The 26,976-nt window shown below is 33.3% G+C and overlaps 1 protein-coding gene across 1 annotated transcript in view; it reads right to left on the bottom strand.

The window, feature by feature from the left end:
* Window positions 1-26,976, bottom strand: part of LOC140448271 (uncharacterized) — a 321,196-nt gene that overhangs the window by 149,253 nt on the left and 144,967 nt on the right. Inside the window, exons 4-5 of the mRNA XM_072541367.1 lie at window positions 22,870-22,945; window positions 4,395-4,422 (exon numbers count right to left, since the gene is read on the bottom strand). Of these exons, the coding sequence (XP_072397468.1) occupies window positions 4,395-4,422; window positions 22,870-22,945 (104 nt within the window). The remainder of the gene's footprint in view (window positions 1-4,394; window positions 4,423-22,869; window positions 22,946-26,976) is intronic.

Raw genomic sequence — 26,976 nt, forward strand, 5'->3', positions numbered from 1 at the left:
ATTAGTGAAATAAATCCAGTGATTATAGATTTATATAATGATAGCGGTATTGAATTTAGTGACGATGATGATGGTTTATAAATTTAAATAATCAGTAAGTGCACTATTTTAATGTTATTTACAAAATAATTGTACAGCAGGTTAACCATTATATTTATACATTCCTTATTAGCCAAATAAACAATAATATTTAAAATTCCATTTGAATTTTTGCTCCCTATTTTATATAAATTAACTCTAACTGATAATACAGGCAAAAATATTGTAAACAAAGTAAGTAATTAAAAAGATTATGGAGAACTCCAGTGCAGTTTACTGTGCCTTTTACCACAACGAAAGGTTTTCTGGTATTAATCTTTTAAAAGTGTAAGTTGGTTGAATGTACTGTACCTTTTAGTGACAGAATAGTATTGGTCCAAGTAAATAGCAGACCATTTAATGTAAATATTAATCACCCCTATTGTAGAAAAGAAAGACGATAATGAATATTACGATTAATGAATTACGACGATTAGATATATTTTTAGAGTCAGATAAAACAGATTCTTAAAAGCCTTAATTAGCCACTATTAACATTGTAATAATTGTCCTTAGGAGTACAAAGTTCTAATCACTGAATCCATTTATTCAATAAAAGAATATTTAAAAACTTCCACCTCTATCCTGACTATACGAGTATTTATTTATTCGCAGACATGCCTAAAGCAGGTATACCTCACATTATCAGTTGTATCATTTGCATACGCTTTATTTACCGACATAATACGATAAAAAAGGGTCTGATATAAACATGAGTTCTTTCCGAATGGAATAAAGGTTTTGCTTTATTCAGGAATAAATATTTTATAAAAAAAAATAAATTTTGTTCGATGTGCACCTTTTTTGGATTTGTTTTATATTGTTAACACAAACACACGAATATATATATATATATATATATATATATATATATATATATATATAATAGGATTTATGAACATTCCATTTCTGTTCGCAATTCCGATTCAATTTCAGCTCTCGGCCAACACCATCTTCATACAGGTCACAAAATTGATTTCGAAAACTCCAGAACCATAGCCCCCATCCGCTTTTATAAACCAAGAATTATCCGAGAAGCCATAGAAATAGAAAAAAGACCAAATTGCCTTAATAAAAGAGATGACGCCATACGGTTACCTTCTACATGGAGACCTCTCATAAACAAAATATCGCCCCCTCCATCTTCGAATCAAAATCCCACTGTCGGAAATGTTCGCGCCAACTCTCGCGCCAATCCCCACCCTAACCCCCACCTAGGCCACGTCACCATCGACGGTATAAATGAACCGTCCCCTGGTCCCAGTCGTAGTAGTGAACTAGTGAGTGAACTAGAAGTGACTAGTGAGTGTAGTAGTGTCTGGGGGCTCGGGAGACTGAGACCTCGGAAGCCCTGAAGAAGACATCAGAGAGGATGTCGAAAGCTCGGCAAAATGGATATCGACGCGGTTCAACCCGGAAGACTGGTGAGTTTAATATTAATTTTTATAATAATATTAATCTTAGCTCTAAGTTTTATATATATATATATATATATATATATATATATATATATATATATATATATATTTTAACGATATTATATATTGCCTACCTCAGGGTAAGATCATGGGGGTAAAAAATTGGGGACAGAAACTATGGGGGCGAAGATAGGGCAAGCAATACAATCGTTACTTGTGCGAACGGCACTCAGGGGTTAACTAGAGAGCTGGGGTCGTGGGTAAGTAAATAACAAGGGGGGTGGATTGGGGCAGCTACAAAAAAAATGAAACAAAGGGGTTACTTACACAAATCTCCTGGACAACTAGCAAATATGGACAACAAGAAAGGGCTTCTATAAATTTTAAAATAAGGGCGCCGCTTCGAAGATTCCTAAAGTTGCTGGATTTAGGAAAAATATCCTAAAATAAAAAATACATAAATAAAGGGTTAGGAGATTTTCTAAAATAAATACAAAAAAATGGATTCGAGAAATAAATCAAACGTTTATTTTTGTCTCAAGCAAACAGTTATCAAAAATACAGATTGCACAAGAAGCATACTAAATAACATAATAACAAAATTAACAAACACTTACGTGCTTATCTGTTTACAAAGGAGATTGCTACAAAAATTTTCGAAATGGTTCCTAGGTTATTTATTAATATGGCCAAATTAGATTATTAAAAATTAAAGATATCCTTGTTTATGAAAATATCTTAAAATTTAACCTTATATATGAAATATCTTTTCAATATAATAATCAAATTAAATTTGTTTTACAACAACAGCAGATTTAAGCCAAAATGTCATATGTCAACGTAACATTGTAAGACAGAATAAATTATGACATTTTGTTGGCCACGCCTCTAACACAATATGAAACTTTAAATATTACAAATTCTTTTATTTTAATGAAAGCAATTAGCAATTATCAAAAATAATGTCTATTTAATTTGGAAAAATTAATATGTTAATTGTTACCCTAATTCACAAACTTTGCCACTTAGCTGTGAAAAACTTCAACAAGGAAAACAGTCCAGGATTTGATACCATAAAGTAAGACCGAGAACACGTAGCAGCGAAGTAGGCGGATCCTCGATGCCAATTTTCGGTCTCTTTTAGATAACACCTTGGACATCCTTCTAAAAACCGCTCTAGCCTGCTCTATCCTAGATCTAATTTCGCCGTGATTTTCTGCGTTACAATTTAATTGCTGTCCAAGGTAAACGATTTTATCAACTTGCTCAAGTTTGGTATTATTAACATAAATATAGACGGTTTTATATGCCGTTGTTTACTTATTACGAGTATTTTGGTTTTCTTTATGTTCAGATCCAGACCTGCCTCCCTACAACTCTCAACGACACTATCAAATAGTGTTTGCAGATCTTCTTGACTAGAAGCTAGGAGTACTGTATCGTCCGCATATCGCAAATTATTGATGACTTCACCGTTCACAAGTATTCCTTCTTGTTTTTCAGAAAGTGCTTTTCTGAAAATTCTTTCGGAGTAAACGTTGAAAAGCAGGGGTGACAAGAAGCATCCCTGTCGTACTCCTTTTAATAATAAGAGCCTGTGATTCCACACTATTCACTAAAACTGATGTTGTTTGATTCCAATATAAATTTGCAATTATTTGAACATCACTGGCGTCCAAGCCAATGTCTTTTGGAGCTTCGATCAATATATAGTGCTTAACACGATCAAATGCCTTTTGGAAGTCAATAAAAGAGACCGGTTAGAAAGCCAAAAAAGCGCTGGGAAGGCACAGTAAACAGCGACGCACAAGCCCTTTTAGGAGTCCGTGTATGGAGAAGATCAGCCACAGACAAGCAAGGGTGTAGACAAAAAAAAAAAGGAGGTCAAGGCTCAATTTGGACTGCAGTGCCGTAGAAGAAGAAAAATCTAGCTGTATAAATGTTTTTCTTCACATCACAAACAATAAATTATTAATAGATAAGTACTAGGCTACGTATTTATTATTTTATAAGTAGGTATAGTTACAAAACAGCATGTTGAAACAGTAAACCACAGTTTGAATTTAATTTTGAGTTGGCCGTGATTGATTGACGGTTTTCACATTGACAAATTGTTGTATCTATGTCCTCCCTCCTTAGATTTCGTATGAATCTCCAATAGAATGTCACGGTGTAAAGGGGGAGGCTGTTGTTTGGCGAACGGGAAATACCCTATTTTGTTTTGGGTGGCGATATGCAGCGAAAATTCTTCGCTAAAAATTTCAGGGGAATACCCATTTTTGGGCCAGTGGTGACGTACATTTCAGCGTGGATTTTTCGCGAGCGACAGCGACGTAAGTACTTTTTTCGGTACATTCATGGCTTAGGTTTAAGTAATATATAAATCTCCGCGAGACCGTGGGCTGTGGCCCACGTCGCCCACGCCCTACGCCGCCTCTGCTGTTGTTCTTAAAATTAAATTATTATTTCTTAGCATCTAATGCCTAGAAGTTTGGTATTATATTATAATCTGCATTCTACTATTTATTGCTAACCTTTTACGCATTTTGAATGTGTTCCTAATTTATAATATTTAACTACCGGCTTGTATCAATTTTTCTTGGGATATAAATAATAGCATACGAATAAAAGTCACTAAATCTAAACGTAATTACTACTCTAACACACTTTGAAGTCTATATTCGCTAACATTTTTAACAATGCATTCAAAACCATCCATTACCTCAAACTCCCTAATTATATTTACGTAAGGAATTTTCTTAAATCCTTTTATCCGCAAAGCTAGCAAAAAAGCCAAAATAAAATCGCACAAAAACGGAGACCAATTTATTTCTACCTATACCGGATAAAAATATATTGTTAGCGTTAACAAAGCCAAAAAGTTTCCAATATACTCACCGTATTGCTGATTGCCGTCATCCAGTCACTGAAAACGAAAAATAATATTAGCCAAAGTGAATATGATATTATAACTAATGGAGTATCGATATGAACAAACGAAAAACGGGGAAATGAAGATATATAAATAAATAAATATAATTTGAACCACTTTTTTATACCTTAGCTAAATTTTGTTTTTTATGGGTAGATAAATTTTTTTCATAAGTAAAAGATTTATTTAAACTTAAATCCTTCAATATTGGATTGAAATCTTGAGCTTATTATCAAATTGGCAAGTTTGGCATTTTACATAACGAGTAAAAAATAATATGTGTTGACATTTTAATACAGTTAGGAGGTTTAGGTTCGAACCAGTTTAATATTTTTTACTTAACAATATCTTAACAAAAGGTCAATTTTTATTTCTGTTTGTATTACGCTACCATTGAATGGCATGTTGAAATAATCATTTTCATGTACAGGGTGTCCCAAATTGGTATGTTTTTCAGGGAATACCGAAAAATAGTTAAGATTTTATGACTTCTTTTTTTGTTAAAGTAACGATTGCTCAATCAAATCATCAATAGCTCCCCACACTAGCGAGATACAGGGCGATTATCGAAAACGACAGGGTTAAGTATTCTTTTTATTAAGAAAAATAAAAAAAAACTTTATTAAAACTTTATTAAAAGCTATTTACTGTGTTTGTTTAGTAGAATTATTAAAGTTTAACGTTATTTGTGAAAAATAAGTTTTTTAGTGTTGCAGCATTGCTTAGAGCAAGACGAGCTGCAATACTACCAAATGTGCTGGCAGATGCACTAGTATGCAAGCCAGTAAATAGAAAAGAAGAAGAAGAAGAATCTTCGCGCTAGTCTACAGTAAAAGTGTACCATATTTTGTTTAACATAGGATTAACATTTTATTCTAGACTAAAATTAAATATTTAAAGTTTTACTATAGAGTAAAAATTTACCGTTATTATTTTACTCTAGAGTAATCATATAACGGTGTAAAAATTCCAAAAATGCAGCAGTTTGAGAACTTTTATCTACCAGTAAACAGTAAAGCACTTTAAACGGATTAGGTGGTAATTATTATCTGATAAAACAATTTTGAGGCTTTTAATGGCGAGTTTTGAATGTCGATTTACTAAGTTGTTGCTTATAACGTACAAAAACGTACACGTAGGGTAAAGGAAGGAGAAATGGACCACCTTTTAGAAAACTGAAGCCTGTTTCTTTATTTAATTAACATCAGATTAGAAAAAAAATATTATAACATAACTTAACATTGGTATTTGTTTTTGTATAAGTAAATACTAGAAATTATAATTCTTAAATCTAAAAAAATATAATTCACTGGCACGTCATCGGTAGATCTCTCCTCAACTGTGGAGGTGAGATGGACCACTAGGAGTAGGAGAGATGGACCAAGCTATAGTCCATTTCCATCATATTGATAGCACATTATGTATGCAAATCCCTAAACTGTTGATACGGGTGACTCAATGAAAAATAGATATTTGTTAACAAGTTTACAGAAGTATATAGGAAAACAATTTTAAATTGAGTATGACCACCAGGTATAAAGGTTGAAGCAGAATAGAATACAATAGTTTTGAGGGTTACTAATCCCTAAATAAAGTTGCCAGTGTCGCAGTGATGGAGATTAACAGGTACTAATGAATTTGCAAGAAATGTAAGATGTTTATTTTATTGGTTATATATAAAATAATTTGGTTTAGATTTAGATATCTGAGAATAGATATAACTAGTTACGGAGATGTAGAAGAAGAAGTACGACAACAAAGCTTAAAAGCAAGTAAAACGACAAGAGTTCTTCATGACAAAATCTGGAAGAAAAAACACCTAAGACAAGACACAAAAACAAGAATCTTTAAAGCAGCAATTAGATTTATTGGTGGAAACAAGATTTGACACATCTAAAACGAGACGACTACTAGAAACAACAGAGATGAAAATACTCAGACGAATATCAGGAAAAGTCTGTTGGATAGGGAGAGAAGCGAAAACATAAAAAGTGCATGCAATATAGAAGACATAAATAGATGGGTGATAAAACGGAAACAGGAGTGGAACGAACACATTAGTAGAATGGCACGGGATAGGATAGTACGAATAGCACGAGATTAATCACCAAATGGACGAAGACGTATGGGCAGACCAAGAAAAAGATGGTGCGACAATTTCAACAATTTATAGTTTATTTTTATGAACGAGAGAGTAATTAGCATAATTTTAACTGGTACCTCCGACCACTCCATGGGCGTGCTCAAGATTAATTGAAAAATTACTTTGAATAATTGTAAAAAATAAATGAATTATTTCAGTGTTATAAAGTGTTATGTGTATGTAAACAAAAGTGACCTCTTTTATCACACACTATATTAGAACTGACTGGTCTACATTAAAAAGGGTTTTAAAAAATTCACATTTTTTTTTAATTTTTAAAAATTACAAAAGAGAAAAAGAGTTTTTAAAACCGTCTAAGGTATGTTAAATAGATGAATAAAAATATTAATATAAAACTTACAGCTACTTGTTACAAATCCAAATCAGATTCAGAAGATGAACTTTCAGAACCAAGATTTATAATAACTGGCTCGATCATTTTATCAGTAATATTGTCCAGCTTCCACATTTTTTCCTCTTCTTTAATAGTGTGATTTACTGCCTTTTCCCAGTTTTCAGGTTTTACATTATTTACGGCCTCCAAAAACAACTGTTTAACATCATGAATTTTAAAAGTGGTATTTTTTCTTGAAACTTCACTCTTTATCTGTGCCCATACCAGTTCAATCGGGTTTAATTCACAATGATATGGTGGGGATCTAAGTACTGTCATTCCACGATTTTTGGCAATTTCATCAATTTCGTATTTTTTAAATTTTTCTTTATAAAGGGCACACAACGAATAAAGTTCCTTTCTTATAGATCCGGGATGGTACGTAATATTTTTTGAACTCAGCCAATTCTGCAAGTCTTTTTTTAACCACTTGGTTGTGGGCAGTCCTTCTATAAGTCTGGAGTGATAACTTGCATTATCCATTACTATTACACAGTTCTTAGGAAGAAGATCTATCATTTGTTCGAACCATTCTTGAAAGACATCAGCGTTCATGTCTTCATGGTAGTCACCGGTACGAGTTGATTCAAAAGTTAATAAACCACCTTCAACAAAACCGTCTGAACTGCCAATGTGTACCATTATCAGCCTGCGTCCCTTTCCTGATGGTGGGTTTAAACCAGTAGATAAGTTATTTACAAAAGCGTACCTTTGACTTGTAACAGTTTCATCCTGCCAAAATTTATTTGGTGTATGACCCTCGTTGATCCATGTTTCATCAAGATAAAATATTTTTCTTTTTTGGTTTCTCATTTCCTTTATGGTTCTTAGAAAATGTCTTCTCCATATGACAATATCGCTTCTTTCTAATAAAATAGACTTTCTGGGATTCTTTTTCCAGCGGAAGCCTATTTCTTTTAAAAGTTTCCATAACGTACTTCGACTCATTTCTGGGTAATCCTTATCATCTTGAACTGAGACAAGAACTTTATCCAATGTTGGAAATTCTTGTCTAAAGAAGAATTCATGCACTTTCCGTCGAAGTCCTTCTTTAAAATGATATTCTATTTGAAATTTTGGTTTCCCTGGAGCATTACGTGGCATTTGAAAACTACCACATTTCTCTTCTTTAATAACTCTGTAAATCGTAGGTTTCCCAACACCAAGTGTACTGCTAACTAACTCAACGGTCTCATCAACACTTTCACATAAACGTTTGTCTGTAAATGATTTAAAACAATTAAATATTAATGTTTTTTCATTAACTGTTAAAGGACCAATTTTTCGGCGTTTACACGGCACTTCCAAATTTTCCATAACACTAGTATACACAATAAACTGCACCTTGCAACTGAAGTACCTACTTTTAGTGAACTGTTAAGAATTTTAAATACGCCACTTGGACCTTCCTACAAAATGGAAAAACCCACTATCACATTTTCTGTGGAATAAGTTTAGAAGGTAATTATCTAGTCAATTACTGTCGTAGATTCCTGGAATTAAAGAATTAAATGTTTGATTGTTGAAACCCTTACTTCGTGGAATGCACTCATTTCAGATAAAATAAAACGTTTTATTTTATCTTAAGAATTAAACATTATTTTGCAAATAGGTAGGTACTTATTAAACTTTTATTGGTTATATAAAACTAGGTATAAAACAGGTACATTAGTACCTGTTAACCGCCATCACTCCGACACTGGCAACCTTATTTAGGGATTAGTAATCCTCACAACTATTGTATTCTATTCTGCTCCAACCTTTATACCTGGTGGTCATAGTCAATTTAAAATTGTTTTCCTAGATACTTCTGTAAACTTGTTGACAAATATCTGTTTTTCATTGAGTCACCCGTATCAACAGTTTAGGGATTTGCATACATAATTTATTGTTTTATTACTCTCTCATACATAAAAATACACTATAGTAGGCTAATATTGAACAAGAAACAGGCTTTAAAGCCTACATACAAAAAGGAAAAAGAAGAAAAAGTGTTAAAAAATATGCTCTGCTATACCCTAGTAATTGTCTCATTAAATTATACTTAATTATTTCGATTTTTGTTATTTCTAGCCTAAAGAATGCAAGAGGGACCATTTTGCCTCACTCTCTCCTATCTATCCATTTTTTCCTTGGTGTCTATCAGATGAACTTGCATTTACAAATTTTCAGAACTTTTTTAACGTTTTTATGCATGTATTGTAGATTTTAAATTGCAATAAAGTAATAAAAAATGACGTGTTTCATAAATAATTAAGTAAAACTTCTTAAAAATGCGTTCTCTTTCTTTATTGGTTTATAGTTATATCGAATAATATTCTAACTTTACTCACACACCTTCAAAAAACGGTAGTCAGTTATTTTAACATGCCTTAGTGAAGTTTTTATTGGCTTTACTAGAACACACAATCCAACCCACACACATACCGGCTCTCCAATCAAAATTCAAGAAATGAAAACTAGTTTCAATAAATGAATTAAAAAACCGGGTCTCATATATTTATTTGGGTAATGTTGTTGTTTTAGTTAGATCGTGTAAAGAAACAGGTTGTAATTGGACTATTTTTGCATCGTAATGACTGGTTTTTTTATTCGGAACAGGTTGAAATGTAGATCTTTATACTACCTGTCAATATTGGGATTAATTTTGTTGTAGGAAATCAGGTAGTTGCCATTTAAACGAGTTTCTATGAATAAAATGTTTTGTAGAATTAAATATAATATTTATGGGACGTTTGTGATAGTTTTATATTATTGAATATCAAATTATTAACCTCTTTTGCGTTAATAATTAGGTTAAAAGTTTTGACGAGTATACAGAGTGACAAATTTCGATATATCTGTAATTGTAGAAGATACCAAAAGACTAATGTACAAAAACAGGAGGTAGCTGTGAGCTTCACATTTTAAAATTAGTTACAAATATAAAGGGTCTTTCATATTGCTTAATCGCTTTAAAGATATGTTTTTTTGGTAATGAAACAACCTGTATTTTATTTTAATTATAATCCGCTTGATTTACTAGTTACAAGTAAACAGAGTTGTTTTGTGTTGCACGTGGTATTTGGATATATATAACCAAATTTCAATGAAAATCGTAATAATTGCAACGTCCTGTATAATTGAAAAGGGATACAAGCAACGACCTATTGAATCCATATTTTTACATAGTTGTAAAAATTTATAAAAATAATTGATTTTGCTAATACTTTTTGAATCTAATACAGAAATCAAATCAGAAAATAGACATGTTTCAGGAAAAGTAGAGAAACAAAAAAAGTTGCAGAGGGAAATCTTGTCCGACTTGGAGTAATAAAACGATATTCATTGAAGTAAAGTTTGGAGAAAGTATATATCATTATCATCATCACAACTGGCGGCAACTAACGTTAAACCATACAGTGTGGCGCACCAAAAACGAAACAGAGGCATTTACTGGCAGATGATTCCTTTTTTGAAAAAACGCTCGGACCCGTCGATTTTGTTTTCGAGGGGGACACAAAATTGGCATAAAATCACTTTAACATTTGCAGCCCCTTAAGCGGGGGTGGCATCATCCCTAAAATCTTAAATGAAAAGGGGGGTCGAATGATCCATTATTTGAAAGGTCTTTCAACTCCCTTTATAATGATGTAAAATTCATGTATTCAATTCAGTAGTTTTGGAGATTTATTGATTTAAAGTTTAAAGTAGACTTTAATAGGTACATCAAATTAGTTTGTACTTCTTTCAGAAGAAATTTGAGTAAAAGCATTTTCTTGATAAGTAAATGCTTTTATTTACTACGCCCATGGTTTATTAATAATAAAAATAGCAATTGAAGTGTCCTTTGTGACAAAAAAAGTTGTTTCTTGAAGAAAGATAAGTAGAGAATGCCACGTACTTATTTTAAATAGGAAATAGTACATTCGTTTGCGATTGATTTGACCAATCTTTGTTGTTAAAATATCATTAATTGCTTTATACATAAATTAACCATGGTATATTCCACGGCAGAAAGGGTTGAAATTATTGAAATATTTTTCGGAAATAATCAGTGCGCTAATAGAACAGCACAAATTTTTAATGAGCGACATGAGAACAATAATGTGCACCGAAAATATGTTCTAGAACTTGTAGCTAAATTTCGGGAAACTGGATCAGTGGCCAATAAAAAACGTAATATTGAAAATCCTATAAGGAACGAAGCAACAACCGTGGGGGTTTTAGGGCAAGTTATTGTAGATCCTACATTAAGTACCCGCAAATTGCAAACTTCGTGTGGTGTTAGTCGACGTACTATCCAACGGATTCTAAAGGCCCATAATTTTCATCCGTATAAAATTCACCTTTTACAAGAACTTAATGAAGACGATTTTGATAAGCGATTAGAATTTTGTGAAGTTATGAGTGAACGAATTACAAACGATAAACAATTTTTATTTAACATTTGCTTTTCCGATGAATGTTCCTTTTTTTTAAATGGCGAAGTGAATCGTCATAATTGTCGATATTGGTCGGACTCTAATCCCAGAATTTACCATGAGGTACACACACAGCAGCCACAAAAATTAAATGTTTGGGCTGGCATTTTTGGCGATTATTTGGTTGGTCCTTTTTTCTTACCTGGAAATTTGACTGGTGAAATGTATTTGGAATTACTGCAAAATGCCATAGATCCTGCGCTAACAGATATAATTGAAAATCAGAATGATGGTCGATACGTTAAGAATATGTTGATGTTCCAACAGGATGGTGCCCCACCACATTACGCATTAAGAGTTCAGCAATATTTAGATCAGACCTTTCCAGGTCAATGGATTGGTAGAAGAGGTGCCGTTGAATGGCCCCCAAGATCGCCAGATTTATCACCTTTGGATTTCTTTTTGTGGGGTTACTTAAAAAGCAAAATCTATGCTACTCAGCCAACATCCTTAGAAGATTTACGACAAAGAATTGTGAATGAGTGCCATCAAATTACTCCTCAAATATTGCAAAATGTCCGGCAACGTTTTCAGCAAAATCTTTATTATTGCATGGAAAGTAATGGTGGTCATTTTCAACATTTACTCGGCTGACAGGTCAGTGCATTCTTTATTTTTTAACAACTTTGCTGCTATGTATTGATCTCCTCTTACGATGATGTATTTAAACTTTAAATCAATAAATCTCCAAAACTACTGAATTGAAGTACATGAATTTTACATCATTGTAAAGGGAGTTGAAAGACCTTTTAAATGATGGATCATTCGACCCCCCTTTCCATTTAAGATTTTAGGGATGGTGCCACCCCCGCTTAGGGGGCTTAGTTAATGTGATTTTATGCCAATTTTGTTTCCCCCTCGATAACAAAATCGACGGGTCCAAGCCTTTTTTTTTAAAAGGAATCATCTGCCAGTAAATGCATCTGTTTCGTTTTCGGTGCGCCACCCTGTATAATTACTATATATTTACTATATTATTACTATATTACCATATATTTACTATATTATTTATCTATGCGTTAAGCGATACAACAGAGTAGGATAAACTAGCCCTGTTGCCAAGCTTGGTCAGGTATACCTAGCGGACAGACTATCCTCCTGGTCCATCTCTCCTCCCTTTACCCTATATATTAATTTTTAAATATTACCTTTTGGTCACCTACACTATGAAGCGCTTTTACAACAATTTAGCCCTTAAATTTAGTCAAATGTAATCAAAAGTTATTAATCCCCATTTTTCATTATCATTTAAATAAAATAATATCAGTTCAACAATTAAATATGAGCTAATAAAAATGTTCATAAAGCAGTTCAAAATATTTTCTAAAGCAAATAATACTGTAGATTTTTTTGTTTATATTTTAGATTTCTAATATGAAAGTCATAAACCAAGAGAGAATGAATCGCCTAAGGGCAGATACACACAACGATTGTGTTCTCGTCCTATTTTCCCCCACAACAAACAATATTCTTTAGAGCTACAGTAATTGACCTCTTTGTTAAAATATGTCAGGGCTTCAGGAAATCAGGGTCGATGCAGTACATCAGCGAACGAGGTGAAATTGTTCATATCTTATGAACCCGTCAAGCGCAAGTGTGTCAACAAGAGATTTTATAGTTGTCCAACTTTTAGTTTGGTATTTGTTATTAGTTTTAAATAAAATGGCCTATAACTTTACGTACAAGAAAAAGAGAAAAGTATATTACAAAAGGGTTAGCTACGTAAGCATAATGTATGTTATTTATCGCAGTAAATGCTTAGTTAAAAAACAAATAACAACCAAGTTTGTTTTTAAATGCATTTATATGTTACAAAGTTAATACAGCTAATAGCGATCATTACAGAGCTTTAATAGATAAATTAAATACGAGTAACCTTTCGTACCATACTTATGAAAATAAGAAAGAGAGACCAATTAGAGTTGTTGTTAAGAAATTACATCACACATGGCCACCAGAGGAAATAGTAAAAGACCTACAAAAACGACAATATAAAGACATTCAAGCTGACAAGAAATTCAAATGGAAAACTAAAAAACAAAAAGTTCACAGAATAACGAATATAATAGAAAAAACGTTAGAAAAAATGAAAGTCTGCTCTACAATCTTCTTGGATGTAGCACAGGCGTTTGATAAAGTCTGGCATGACTGTTTAAACTATAAACTAAGAACGTTCATGCCTAAACAGTATTCAGAAATCTTGAAATCATACATTGCGAATAGATATTTCAGAGTAAAACAAGAAGAAGTCTACACCGACTTAAGGGAGATCAAAGCTGGCGTGCCATAAGGGAGTGTCTTAGGTCCGGTCTTGTACCTATTGGATATGTGTGACATTCCAGAGCTAGAACAAAATACTATTGCCACCTTCGCGGATGATACAGCCATACTAGCGATAGGAGACACATTTTTGCCCGCAATTCGACTAGGTTTGTGGCCCTTTCAAACTGATGCCTAAAAATGTTTTCTTTGAGAAAACCCCAAAAAACGAAATCGTTAGGCGCTAAGTCACAGGATCTAGCGGGCCATTTAATTGTACCACGTGTACTTATCAGTCGATCAGGACACGTTTGATTGAGGAAGTCAATAGTTGCTCCAGAGTTGTGAGCCGAATACCCATCCTGTTGGAAATAAACCTCCTGAAAATTAATGGGAAGGCGTCGAACTGCCGGAATGATCTCATTCTGTAAAAGTTATAAATATTTGGGCCTGTTTAGGTTTCCATCGATAAAAAATGGACCGACAATATGGCCGCCTAACATCCCAGTCCAAACATTTAACTTTTGCGGATGCTGGGTTTGCACTGCAATACTGAGGTGCTTATTTTTCCGATAATAATACCTTGCAATGGATGAATTGTGTTTTTTATGTAATGAAAATGAAGATTCGTCAGAAAATAAAATATTTTTTAAAAAGTGTACATTTTCATTCCGTTTATCTAACATAATTTCACAAAACACCATCCGCCTAAAGTTATCTTCCGGAAACAGTTCTTGTGTTGGTTGTATCTTAAAACAGTGATATCCATTCCTTTTAAGAACTCGCTGGACAGTTCGAGCATTCACGTTAACTTCCCTAGCAATTTGTACACTATTGCAGGGTTCACTAGCTTCCACAAAAGCACGAATATCAATAACCCTGTTTTGATGCTCCTCATCGACAGATCTAACACGTGGTTCATTACCTTCATGACAATTTTTACAACTGTTTACACATCCCGAAGTTTGAAAATGTTTAATAGTATGTTCAACTCTGTTGTAACACTTGGTGAGGGTCTATTTTCGAAGGCAACAATAAATAAATCAATTATTTCGCGTATCTAATGACCCTGAAAGTACCATGTTACAAGTTGCACTTTTTCTTGGACGGTATAGAACGTAATAGGCATTTTATTAATTATTTGTTTATTCTTTCAGAACTTCGTTTGAAATTTTTAATGTCAATGTGATAATTACGACAATTCGTACCTACTGTGAAATGAATATAGAGGTGGAAACGTGTAAAATGTCACAGCGATTGCCATTGTGTTGTATGGTCAATAAAATAATGTCGTGATCTGTATACATTTAGTGTACTATATCTTAACAATTTTCTTATAAAAATAATTAAGAATAATAATAATACAAACGTTGTACTTCTTTTGTGTAACATGGGGAAAGCAATAACCTTAATTCCAATTTCTGTCCCCATTCTTCTCCTATCTATCAACAAAATACAAAAATCTAATTTCTCTGTTGGCCGCGGTTTCCAAACTGATGAGTTTTTACTGAGCACCGCAGGATATTGAAGTTGTCTAGCCGTAGCTGTTACGTTGCTGCAAAAATAACCGGACTTGACAGGATATTGCTTCCAATATCGCTTGTAAATACGAATTTCATTCAAACAGTATGACCCATTTTGAAATTGGCCTTATGCAGCATATTTATAATATCATAAATATTAAACAAGTGTTAAACTAACATGTATCATAAATGAACAAGTAAATAAAATAAAATAAAATAAAGTAAATAAATAAATTAAAAAAAATTGTTTAATTTACTAATGTTTTTATTTTCTGATTTCTGTATTCCTGATTTGTTTATTTTAAAATTTGATATATTTGTCTTTAGTTTGTTGTTCTAGAGCAGGGATTCTTACTAGGATTTCTTTGAGAGCCTAATAGTTTGAATGAAATTTTTCTCAGGGCCGCGAGTACAAGTGGTGGTATGAAATAACTTTAAAACTACATGACCATAACATAAGTTTATTACAAAATAGGGCCTGCGTAGCGCAAGCGGTAGGATGCTTGCCTCGCATGCCGGTGGTCCGGAGTTCGCATCCTACCTCCGGCAAGAATAACTAGACATTTTTAAAAATGTCTATAGGCCCCAGGTCGACTCAGCCTGAATAAAAATGAGTACCTTGGGGTAATAATAGGCGGTTGAAGCGTGGCACTGGCCATGTTACCTTCCTTGTATACCGTAGGCCCTAGTTATAGCAGACTACCCTGCTATACTCCCAAAGTCGCGAAGCGGTATAAAACGGGAGACTATTATTATAATTATTACAAAATACATAAAAACAATATAATTATAAATTATATGGACTGTTTTGCATGTAAAAAGTAGAAAAATGTCTTTTACTTAAATCCAGGAATGTCAAGTTCTGAATTTGTTAATTCTTTGAAGTCGACGGGCGAAATCTTTCACAGCTCTCTAGAATGGCATCTATGTTAGCAGGTTGGGAAGAAACTGAAATTCTCAAAGTGTTTTCAACGTTCTTACAAGTTAGCCTAGATCTGTACTTGTTTTTTATGAACTTCAGCTTACTGAATGTAGATTCTTAGACATATGTAGATGCAAAAATACACAAAATTTTCTGAGCACCGTCAATTAAGTCAGGAGATTTATCATTTTCAACTGCTTCCCAAAATTTATAGTGAGCTTTTTGCTTGTTTTTTTCTTCAAAAATACTTTTAAGCTCTGTATCATTCTGAAGATCAATTAACTCATTTTTCAAATCCCCAGCTTCGTATCCAAAAATAGAAAGATGAGCTACATTTGCTGTTGTCATTGCCCATGGATTTTCCACCAAGAGAAATGGTTCTTGGAACTTCCTGAAGTCACTAAATCTCACAGACACTTCATCCTTTAGGTCTGCTAAAAGCTTCAGTAGGTCAGAAATCTCTTGACTTTCATCTAGATTTTTATCAAACAGTGCTTTAACGGAAGCAAAGCTGGAATAATCTTCATTTGACAATTCTTCAATATATATATTCAGCTTCTGCTCCAGTGAAAACACAATACTCATCATTTTCGTTACAATGTTATTGTAGTCTCCTTGCAATTTGGTCAATGTTTGATTCATAATGCTCATTGTATCAGTGAGAAACGCTACTTTGGGTCACCAACTAAAATTATGAATATCAGGAAACTCTTTATTCTTTATAGCCAAAACAGAGTTATCTCATGTCAAATGCTAAAGAAACGTTCCAAAACTTTACCCTTACTCAGCCATCTCACTTCTGTGTGGTAAAGAATGTTATTGCGACATAAGTTCTTTCAAAAATTCTTGAAACTCTCTGTGGTTTAGTTCATTTGATCTTATGTCATACAAGTGTTTTCATAACACAGCTGAAATTTTCACCAAATTTAGCAGCTAAGCTTTCTTGATGAATGATACAATGGAAACTCAATAAATTATCATTTTCCAAGTGATTTTTCAACAGCTGAACAAACCCTATATTTCGCTCCAACATTGATGGGCAACCATCAATACACACAGAAAAAACCTTTTTCAAATCAATGCTATGCTCGTTAAAAAAATTTACTATTGTGTTCAAATAATCAATACCTCGAGTTTGTCCAGTCATAGGAATCATGCCCGAAAAATCTTCTTTAAGAACACAATCCTTCGATATATACTTTACAAACAATAGTAGTTGAGAAATTATTTACTTTTATGCAGTTCATCGGTAAGATTAAGGGCAATATTTGCTGCTAAGTTCTGTGACCGTCTCATGCACGTTGAATCAGATAGCTAGATAAATTTTGAAACTTCATCTAATATTTGTTCATTATTAGCAAATTGTGAGAACAAAGTTTTGCAAACTGTGACAACACATTCTTTTACAATTTATGAGGTCCACAAGGTTTTGAAACATCTTTACTGGCCGGCCAGTGCCAGTGTGGTGGGGGTAAAGATGACTAATGCGAAATGGGGTACAATGCATGGCGCCGCTCTACACTACTGTAATCTTATTAAAGACTTAAATAGAAACTTCTTCTTCAGGTTCCTTCTCCTATCGGAGGTTGTAAATCATCATCGCTATTTTAATTTTATTTCTCTTCCCTTGTATCTTCCCTTGCATAATTAATCTAAGTAATACGTACTTCTCGCCCCTCATTATATGACCCAGATATTGAATCTTTCTAATTTTAACAGTTTTTATGACTTCACATTCTTTCTTCATTCTTTGTAACACCTCTATATTAGTTACTTTTCAGTCCACGATATTCTGTGGATTCTCTTGTAGCATCTCATCTCAAAGGAGTTTAATTTTTTGATTTCAGACTGTTTTATTGTCCACGCTTCCATGCCGTGAAATAGAAACATAATTATATTATAACTCGCAAATTTTGTTTTACTGCCTAGCAGTCTGAGGGCCGCGAAAAATCGCTCTGAGGGAAGCCTGAGGCCCACGGGCCGCGTAGTGAGTATGGCTGTTCTAGAGCATTTAAAAGAACTAAGAATGTATTTAAAAAATTTATTTTTCATTTTTTTTTGGTAAAAAATGCATGGGCTTATATATCCCAACAGTATTTTTGTATGGGATATATAATCCCAAGAGTGCACATGAACGATAAATGTTTATACATGATATGGGGTAAAACAATCGCTACATAACGGAACATCACACATTTTACAAATAAATTTGGTACGTTTATTTTTATTATGTTGTGTACACCTTATACACTTCAAGCGAAGGTAAACGGTCGCCAACATTACTCATCACTGCGGCTGAATTGATTTTGATGAAAAAAAATTAATTTTTAATTATGTACTTAGATAGTTATTAAACTTGCTGACCTGACATCTTACAGACAAGCTCTGATTATCAATAAACTTACAAATCAGTAATAATGATGAAGTTGTCTCCCACACGAATGTTTCAAAAGTGTTTAAGTCACTGACTTAAGGTCGTTTTGAAAACAAAACAAATGTTTAACTTCTTAAAAGCCATGATTTTGTGTTCAAAATCTTACTTTTAATTGTCTTGAAACAAGAATTTGAACCTGCAAATAACATCACTGATTCTATTCCAAAGTAACATTTTTATATTCTTAAGCATAGAGAAAATTCCTTTCTGAAAAATTTACTTTTTTGACTTAAGACGTTTTGGAATCCACCTTTTCAATTGTACAATTTTCAGTGACAATAAAGCATATTTTTATTCTATTCTAAAAACATACCACCATATATTCTTCTTCTTTAAGTGCCATCTCCGCAGCGAAGGTCGGCTATCATCATAGCTATTTGGACTTTTGGCACGACTTTCCTTGGATCTTTCCCTGCATAATCGGTTGGAGCAAGGTGTATTTCTCCCCACGTGTAATATGTCCGATATATTCCAATTTTCTTGTTTTAATTTTATTTAATATTTCTATTTCTTTATTCTCATTCTCCCATTTTCAGAATTCTTCTATACACCCACAGCTCGAATAATTCCAGTTTTCTCATTGATGTAGCATTCAAGGTCCAAGATTCTATTCCATTAAACAAAGTCGAAAAAATATAGCACCTTGCCAACCTAACTCTTAGTTCCAATTTTAAATCCCTTGTACATAGCACTCTTCTTCTATTCCGATTTTGATATCATGAATGTAATCATTTGGGGAGTTAATCATTGTTCCCAGTTACGCATATTTGTCCACTTGTTCGACGTTGGTTCCGTTTATTAGAAGATTCTCGTTATTTCTTTGAGTTTTCGATATTCTCATAAATTTCGTCTTCTTGACGTTCATTGTTAGACCGTACTCTTTTATATACTCCTCTATTCTGGTCACCAGTCTCTGAAGATCATCAATATTTTCCGCTAAGATCACAGTGTCGTCCGCATATCTAATGTTGTTAATGGGAACTCTATTCACCTTTATTCCAGCTGTTTCACCCTCAAGAGCGTTTTTCAAGATCTCTTCAGAGTAGGCATTAAAAAGAATTTGCGACAATACGCATCTCTGTCTCACTCGACGTCTAATTGCAATTTCTTCTGACAGCTGTTCGTTAACACGTACTTTTGCTCGCTGTTTATAGTATAAATTTGATATGATCCTGAGGTCGTTGTAGTCAATCTTCTTTGATTTCAGGACATTCATTAATTGTTTATGTCGTACTTTATCGAATGTTTTATTATAGTTAATAAAACATGCGTATATATCTTGATTGACGTCCAGGCATCTTTGTATCAGTATCTTAAGTGAAAAAAGAGCTTCACGCGTTCCTAGGCCTTTGCGAAAACCAAATTGTGTATCACTAACGTCTATGTCCAGTTTGTGATATATTCGGTTATAGATGACTTTATTAGTAACTTTAGCACATAAGACATCAAGCTAATAGTGCCATAGTCGCTGCCATGGGCGCCCATGGGAGGGAGGGCAAGAGGGGGCAGTTGACCCCCCCTATCATTGGTAATATTATTTAAAAAATCAGTATGTATGTAAGAATATTTAAAAAAAAATACATTATTTACGCATATTGTGGCGAGAAACTTGCAACAATACCTCAAAACAGCAAACAACCGGAAACTAATCTAGCGAAATACTGAGAAATGCGGTAGGTACTTCCTTAACAATGCCTCGAATGTAGCTACCTACCATAATAATATTGTACAATGCAAAGAGGGATTTTGAGATGTCGTACGTATCAAGCCTTAATTGGTAGAGAGTGTACCTGTACCAACAATTTTAAACTTTATTTCGTCCCATGTCAAATGCAAAATTTACTCTCAAAAAAAATATCCGCTTAATAAATGCTACACGTTTTTACTTGTTTGACTTAAATATTTGGTATAGTGGCCTAGTAAATTTTATTGAAATCAAAAAAGTTTTAGAAACAATAATAGCAGATAACAAATTTAATTGCTCAACAAGATCAAGAGCACAGCAGCTTTCATGTGCCACATCTGATTCCACTTTTATAATTTCCCTAAATTTGATTTCCAAATATTCTTCTTTCTTAGAACCCATAGTAAACATTTTACAAACTAAATCAATAGATATGCTGGCAGTTAAAAATCATATACAGTTATTTCTTGATATGATAACAAAGCACAGACAAGAAGCGGAAACAACTTTTAAAACAATTTTTGAAAAGAGTACAAATGATGCCGAATCTCTAAGTATTACCCTTGAAAAACCACGAATCGCTCCTAGAAAGCAAACACAACGGTCAAACCATACGGTTAATTCCGCTGAAGACTTTTTTAGAGTGTCATTATTTATTCCGTACCTAGATTCTTTAATTAGTTCTCTTGGTGTCAGATTTTCAGACGACAATAATAATCCTGGTATGTTATTGTATAACTTGCATCCCAAAAACATAATAAAATTAACTTAAGAAGACCTCGCCAAAATAATAGAAATCATAAATAATTTATACAAAATTACTAATCTAAAAGAACAGGCATAATTGTGGCTCTATTATTGGAAAAATCAAACCAATTTAGATGTAGAAGATATTTCAATGATAGAGCTACTAGACCATTGCTTATTTTACCCAGCTATAGCCCAAGCTATAGGAATTTCTCTGTGCCTTCCTCCCACTACATGCACGATTGAAAGATCATTTTCAACTCTTCGAAGGGTTAAAACCTGGATTAGGTCCACTATAAGTGAACAAAAATTAGATGGACTATGTATGATGAGCGTTCATAGAAATAAAATAGAAAACAATCGAAATAATTTTATTAAAAAAGTAATAGATGAGTTTGGACAAAAGCCCAGAAACCTTCAGTTTTTATTTTCACAAGATACAGAGCACTAGCCTTCAATATCAAGTTTACTTTTTACGTTTTGTTGGGTTTAACATTTTACCATTTTAGATTCTATTGGGAAATTATTCGTTTCAATAAATTATAATACATACAATACTAACTGAAAAAAAAAATGTTAATTTTTTTATAATAAATTATAACAAATAAATTTTTAATTAAATTTCTTCAATTGTTTACAACATAGTACAAATTTTTAATGTCAAATATAAATAACGATTTCCGAAGTGGAAATTGAAACGTCAATAAACGTATTTTAACCTTTAATTGTGGCTTATTCCCATTTAAATATAAATTAAATATAAATAAGTTGGCACCCAGCGAAGTATTTGAAGATTGCACACATTTGACTATTTATGCGATTTCGGCTAAGCATGGTAGTAGAAGGGTGTACACCCTACCCTAACCCTTTCAACGTAGTACAGTTTTGAATATTTGTTTTAATTTCCTAGTAAAAGAAATTTTTCAATTCAGATATTATGTTACTTACATATTATTTAAACTACACTATTGCTTGTGTTGCATTTCGTATCTCAGAGTACCTGCTTTTTTATTACTATTTTTTAACATCCTTGCTTAAAATTGATTTTTTTATTCCTACATAAAAAATTTTGTATAATAAAATTTGTATGTATAAAGTCATACCATAAAATATGTTGTTAATAATTTTTTGTTTAAGATTACTTTTACTTTTATGGTATTTCTTTACTGTTTGTAAATTATGTTTATATTTTTGCATTTTTGCAATCGGCTATTTTGGTTTTTATTAAGTTGTATGGATCAAAATAAAAATTTGAGTTGACTTGCCCCCCCTGGATTTTGATATATGGGCGCCCATGGCGCTGCATTTTCTTGCGTCTTTCTTTTTGGGGAAACAAATAAAAATCGACGTTAACCAATCTTTGGGTAATACGCCTGAACTATAAATTTGGTTTAAGAGTGTCACTAAAACATCAATTTGCTCCTCATCTAGAAGTTTTAGGATATCTATGGTAAACATGTTAAGTCCTGGGCTTTTCCCATTCTTCATTATTTTCCCACCATATATTAGAAGTCTTTATTTCTTTGTAAGATTTTAAACTATGGTATAGAGCCAACCGGTAGGATTTTCCCTTTTATTTTGTTATTTATTTTTTTATTTTTGAATCAATTTCCATTTAGGTACGGCTACTCTAAAACGCTATTCGTCAGATATTTTAAATACGTATAAATTTAATAAAAAATTTAAATTGGATTTCAAATTGTTTTTCAATTAAGGAACCCTTGAATTAATTTCTAAACATTAAACAGCTTTGAACCTTTTTTAATTCTCGCCGTGTTCCGTAGCTTCGATCAACACAAATCCGGAACTCGCGTGCAGTGATGTTATGTTAAGCGCAAATAACAGTTCAATAATTAAAAACAATTGACTTACTTAATTTCCGCTGGTGATTTCGCCATGAGCCAATGAACGTCATGTAGTTTCCTGCTGCCGATCGCGAGCAACTGACCTGGAATTAAAAATAGTAATTGTCAATTTTGCGTGGGATGCACTTAAATTATTGCAAAAAACGGTGTTTGTATAGAATAAAACAGGTATAGAAAACAAAATGAAAAATATTCGATTATATCCAGAGCTGGTAGCAGTGCCGGATTTAGATCATCTACCGCCAGGGGGTGTCATACTATACCGTCACTCTCCAGTAGGTCTTAGGTTAACAATTCATTAAAATTATTTGAATATTATTAGGTAATTTATTACAAATATACAAAAAAGCCTCAAAGACACAAACTCACAACTTAGTAAATTGATATAATTATTTACAAACAAATTTTCCTGAAATTCCTACTTGCAAACAGGTCGATGATGTTATTAAAATCTAATTTTCTAGGCAGATCATTATTATTGACGGGCAGACCCGTTTTAAAGAGGAAAATGATCTTTCACCAGCTGCGTTAGTAACCATCAACGATAAGAAGATTCTTAGTGCTACGTCTACGTTTGGAAGGATTGCAATTATATTATTTTTATGCAAAAGCTTCATCACAAAAGCAGCACTGTGAGTTGTTGGATTTTTATACTCAACTTGGCCTAGTAGTGATATTATAAAATGTTTTAATTTAATACACTCACTTGCTAGAGATATATCCAAGTCATTCGAATAAATATTCACTAATACAGACGCTTTGTCTCTCTGAAAGAGGCAGAGAAAATAAAATGAGAAAGTGATGGCAAGATCTTCATAAGCTTTTCCTCTAGATTTCAGATTATTTGCCAAATAATCAATTGTTTTATACAGCACTTGGGTTCTAATCTTATTTTGCTGTGTAAGGATCTCTTCTGTATCTGCTTCGTCAAACTGTAATTTTCTTTTGCGACTTCTAATTTCTTTGCTGTATTTCGTTTGTTGTGATAAGAGCTGCCCCTTTGTTCAAATAAATTACATTTATCACGAAGAGACTAGTAAAAATGTTGTAATGGTACACAATTGTTGGACACTTAACAAAGACGAACATGTATATAAGTAAATATTTGCGTTTTGTAAAGATTTACTCGCTAGGTCAGTTCTTTCCAGTACTTTGAACCAAAAGGCAGCCTAAATACCAAATTCTAACGTAGCCATCTTTTCGTGTAAATTATTTGCTTGACAGCGAACTAGCATCTTCTCTTCGTCGTTACAGGATAACTCTAAAAGTGCTTGATTTATATCTTGATAGCATAAATTAAGAGCTTTTAATGCATTAAATCGTCCTGACCAACGAGTCACATTTACTCTTTTTGGAACAAATGTGGTGTGGCCACAATTTTTCAATAGATCAGTGAGTCGTTTCCATCTGTAAGTTGAAGCTGAGAAAAAAACATAAATTTCTTCAGCAACTAAAAAAAAAGAAGTACTTTCCATAGTGCATTCTGCTGCATGTTGCACAATCAAATTTTTGCACATGGTACGTATTTTGCCAAACTATTCCTAGATTTTATTCGGGCTCGGAGACCGCTATAAACGCCAGACATGTTATTCGCATTGTCATACGATTGTCCCCTGCAGTCATCGATATTTATATTCAGGTTGGACAAAATTTTTACAATGCTAGCTTCCATATCTTCGGCTTTGTGGCCAGTGTTGTCTAAAAACTGTATGAACTTATCGACAGGTATTCCGGTGTCCGAGCAATACCTAATAATGAATGTCAGTTGATCTGTACGTGTTATATCAGGCGTATAGTCAACACTGATTGAATAATATTTTCCCCAGTGAATTTGTTTTAAAATTCCTTCTAATATGTGGTCCAAAAATTTAAAACAAATCGTTTTTGATAAATAAGGTACTGAACCACAGCTTTTTGAAGCATATTTTTCAATATTTTCTTTTCAAAGAGGATCATATTCCGTCAACAACTCTAGTAATCCAAGGTAGTTACCATTGCTAGTAGAACCAAATTTTTCATCGGTTCCTCTAAAAGGTAGTCCCCTACTAGCTAAGAATTTTATGACACTAACGACTCTTTGTAATATGTTTCGCCAATATGTGGTCTCATGTTTAATCTGTTGCCGCAGAGAATCATCGATCTTTCTCATACTCAATGAATTTCTTGAAACAAAATTTTTAAGACGTTCTAAATGAACAACTGACCTTTCATGACTGTCACATTTTTCTTTAGCCTTTTTCCAGTCGTCAAATCCAGTAAAAAAAGAAAAAGTGCTATTTTTGCTTGAAAAGAGTCAACAATATAAGCAAAATAAAGAGCCTGTGCTTTTGGAATAAACTAATCAGTCACGCCGAATTTTTAGTGCGGTACCTGTTTTGCTTTCCTATTTTCCTTTTTGAAGATTCAAAGTCTTAAGAATTAAGACCTTGTGTTTTGAATTCGTTCAGCTCTTCATCTACACAATTTCTTGGCCAGAATTTCTTTTTCAGGTTTCAGGATGTCACTCGATATCACAAAGTGGGTCTGAAATTGCTGTGGATGAATATCTCGACGTGGTGAAGACCCTGCTGCAAATTTTATTTTATTAAAAAAGTAACTAAAGCAGTCAAATAAACCTACCTTCTAAAATATCTGAAACTGTTGCAATTGGATCGTCTTGAAAAGAAGTGCTCGTTGGTATACTATCTTGCCTGGATTTGGTAAAAAAAGCTGAATCTTGGGTTTTTTTTTAATACTGCATTTAATTTTTGTTGTTTTTCCAACTTTTGTCGTTTCCAAAATGCACATAAGTAAAATTTGAGACTAGCCTCAAAAACTGCGCTAACACGACTGACGACATGGCGTGTTGGAGCCGGACACACTGCCACCAGGCGCAGTGCTGCTGGCCGATTTCCCGGAAACATGAAACGTGTTTTAGTGCAACCTGTTATCGCAGGCACGGATCTTATCGGTGACGAGACGAAGTTTTATTACCATGCTATTTCAAAAAATCAACCCCATAAATTTGAAATATCCACATATAGAATTAAAAAGTGATGGGAGTGACGTACCGCCTCTCAAAATTTACCTCCGGGGGCTAATAGTCCCATAGCCCCCCCTTAATCCGGCACTGGCTGGTAGCATTTATGAAAAGTGGAATGTGATTTGACTTTTAAACCACTTTTATCAGCTATACACAATAACACAAATTAAGCCTATTACATTAATGGTATCATAAAAGGTCCTAAATAAATAGGTACTATGACCATTTATTTTTGTTCTTTTATGTATCTTTTTAAAAAGAGAATTTTAATTTTAGAGAAAACAGTTTTTTTTATTAAGCAAAAACCCGCTTCAATCTAATAAGGTTATTAGCGGAAATGTAACAGTTAATGACACTTGGCTTAATAAATTAAAGCCTTTTAAAAACAAAAGTAAGTTATCTATAGGGTTTTCTGAATTTAAAATGCCTTTAAAATTGTTTGGTACATGGTATTTAACTCTGTGATGATTGAACTTTTCACACTTTTCCCCTAGTACATTTTTTTTTATCTCCTGAAGCTTTTGATGGTGTGGATTTCTATTTACTGTTCCAGTTCTCAAACAGGTGCCTTGTGAAGTAGCTTTTTAGGTCCATACTTACAGGTTGGGTGATATGGGCATGTTGTTGTCGTTTATGGCTTGTTTAGCATTTTTGCCTGCTGCTTCGTAACCTGCTATTCCAAGATGTGATGGGACCCAGAGAAACTTAATGCTTGTATCTTTTTTTTTTCAATTGTCCTATTGCCAGATTCCAGTAATAGCTTAAGAAGGTATCCATGACTTCTACGACACGGAGCAAGATACCCTGGCATCTTTCGGCTGAGTAGAATACTATGCCAGAAGACCCCAGCGTAGCAGCGGATTAACCGTGTTCCGGCTAAAACCCTAACCACCGTTCCAGAGAGGTGGTCTTGCCACTCAATGTACAACTAAAATAAAAATCTAAAAACTTATAAATAACCATACATATTACCGTAAATCAGAAAATATTTCAGACGTTAGGCCATAAACTAATAAATAATATTAACCATAATTTTCAGATCCCTTATTTAATTTCCTCCTCTGTCTTCCTGCTCCTTTTTCTTCATCACAC

The sequence above is a fragment of the Diabrotica undecimpunctata genome, chromosome 8, assembly GCF_040954645.1.
Source record: "Diabrotica undecimpunctata isolate CICGRU chromosome 8, icDiaUnde3, whole genome shotgun sequence".
Classification (NCBI taxonomy): Eukaryota; Metazoa; Arthropoda; class Insecta; order Coleoptera; family Chrysomelidae; genus Diabrotica; species Diabrotica undecimpunctata.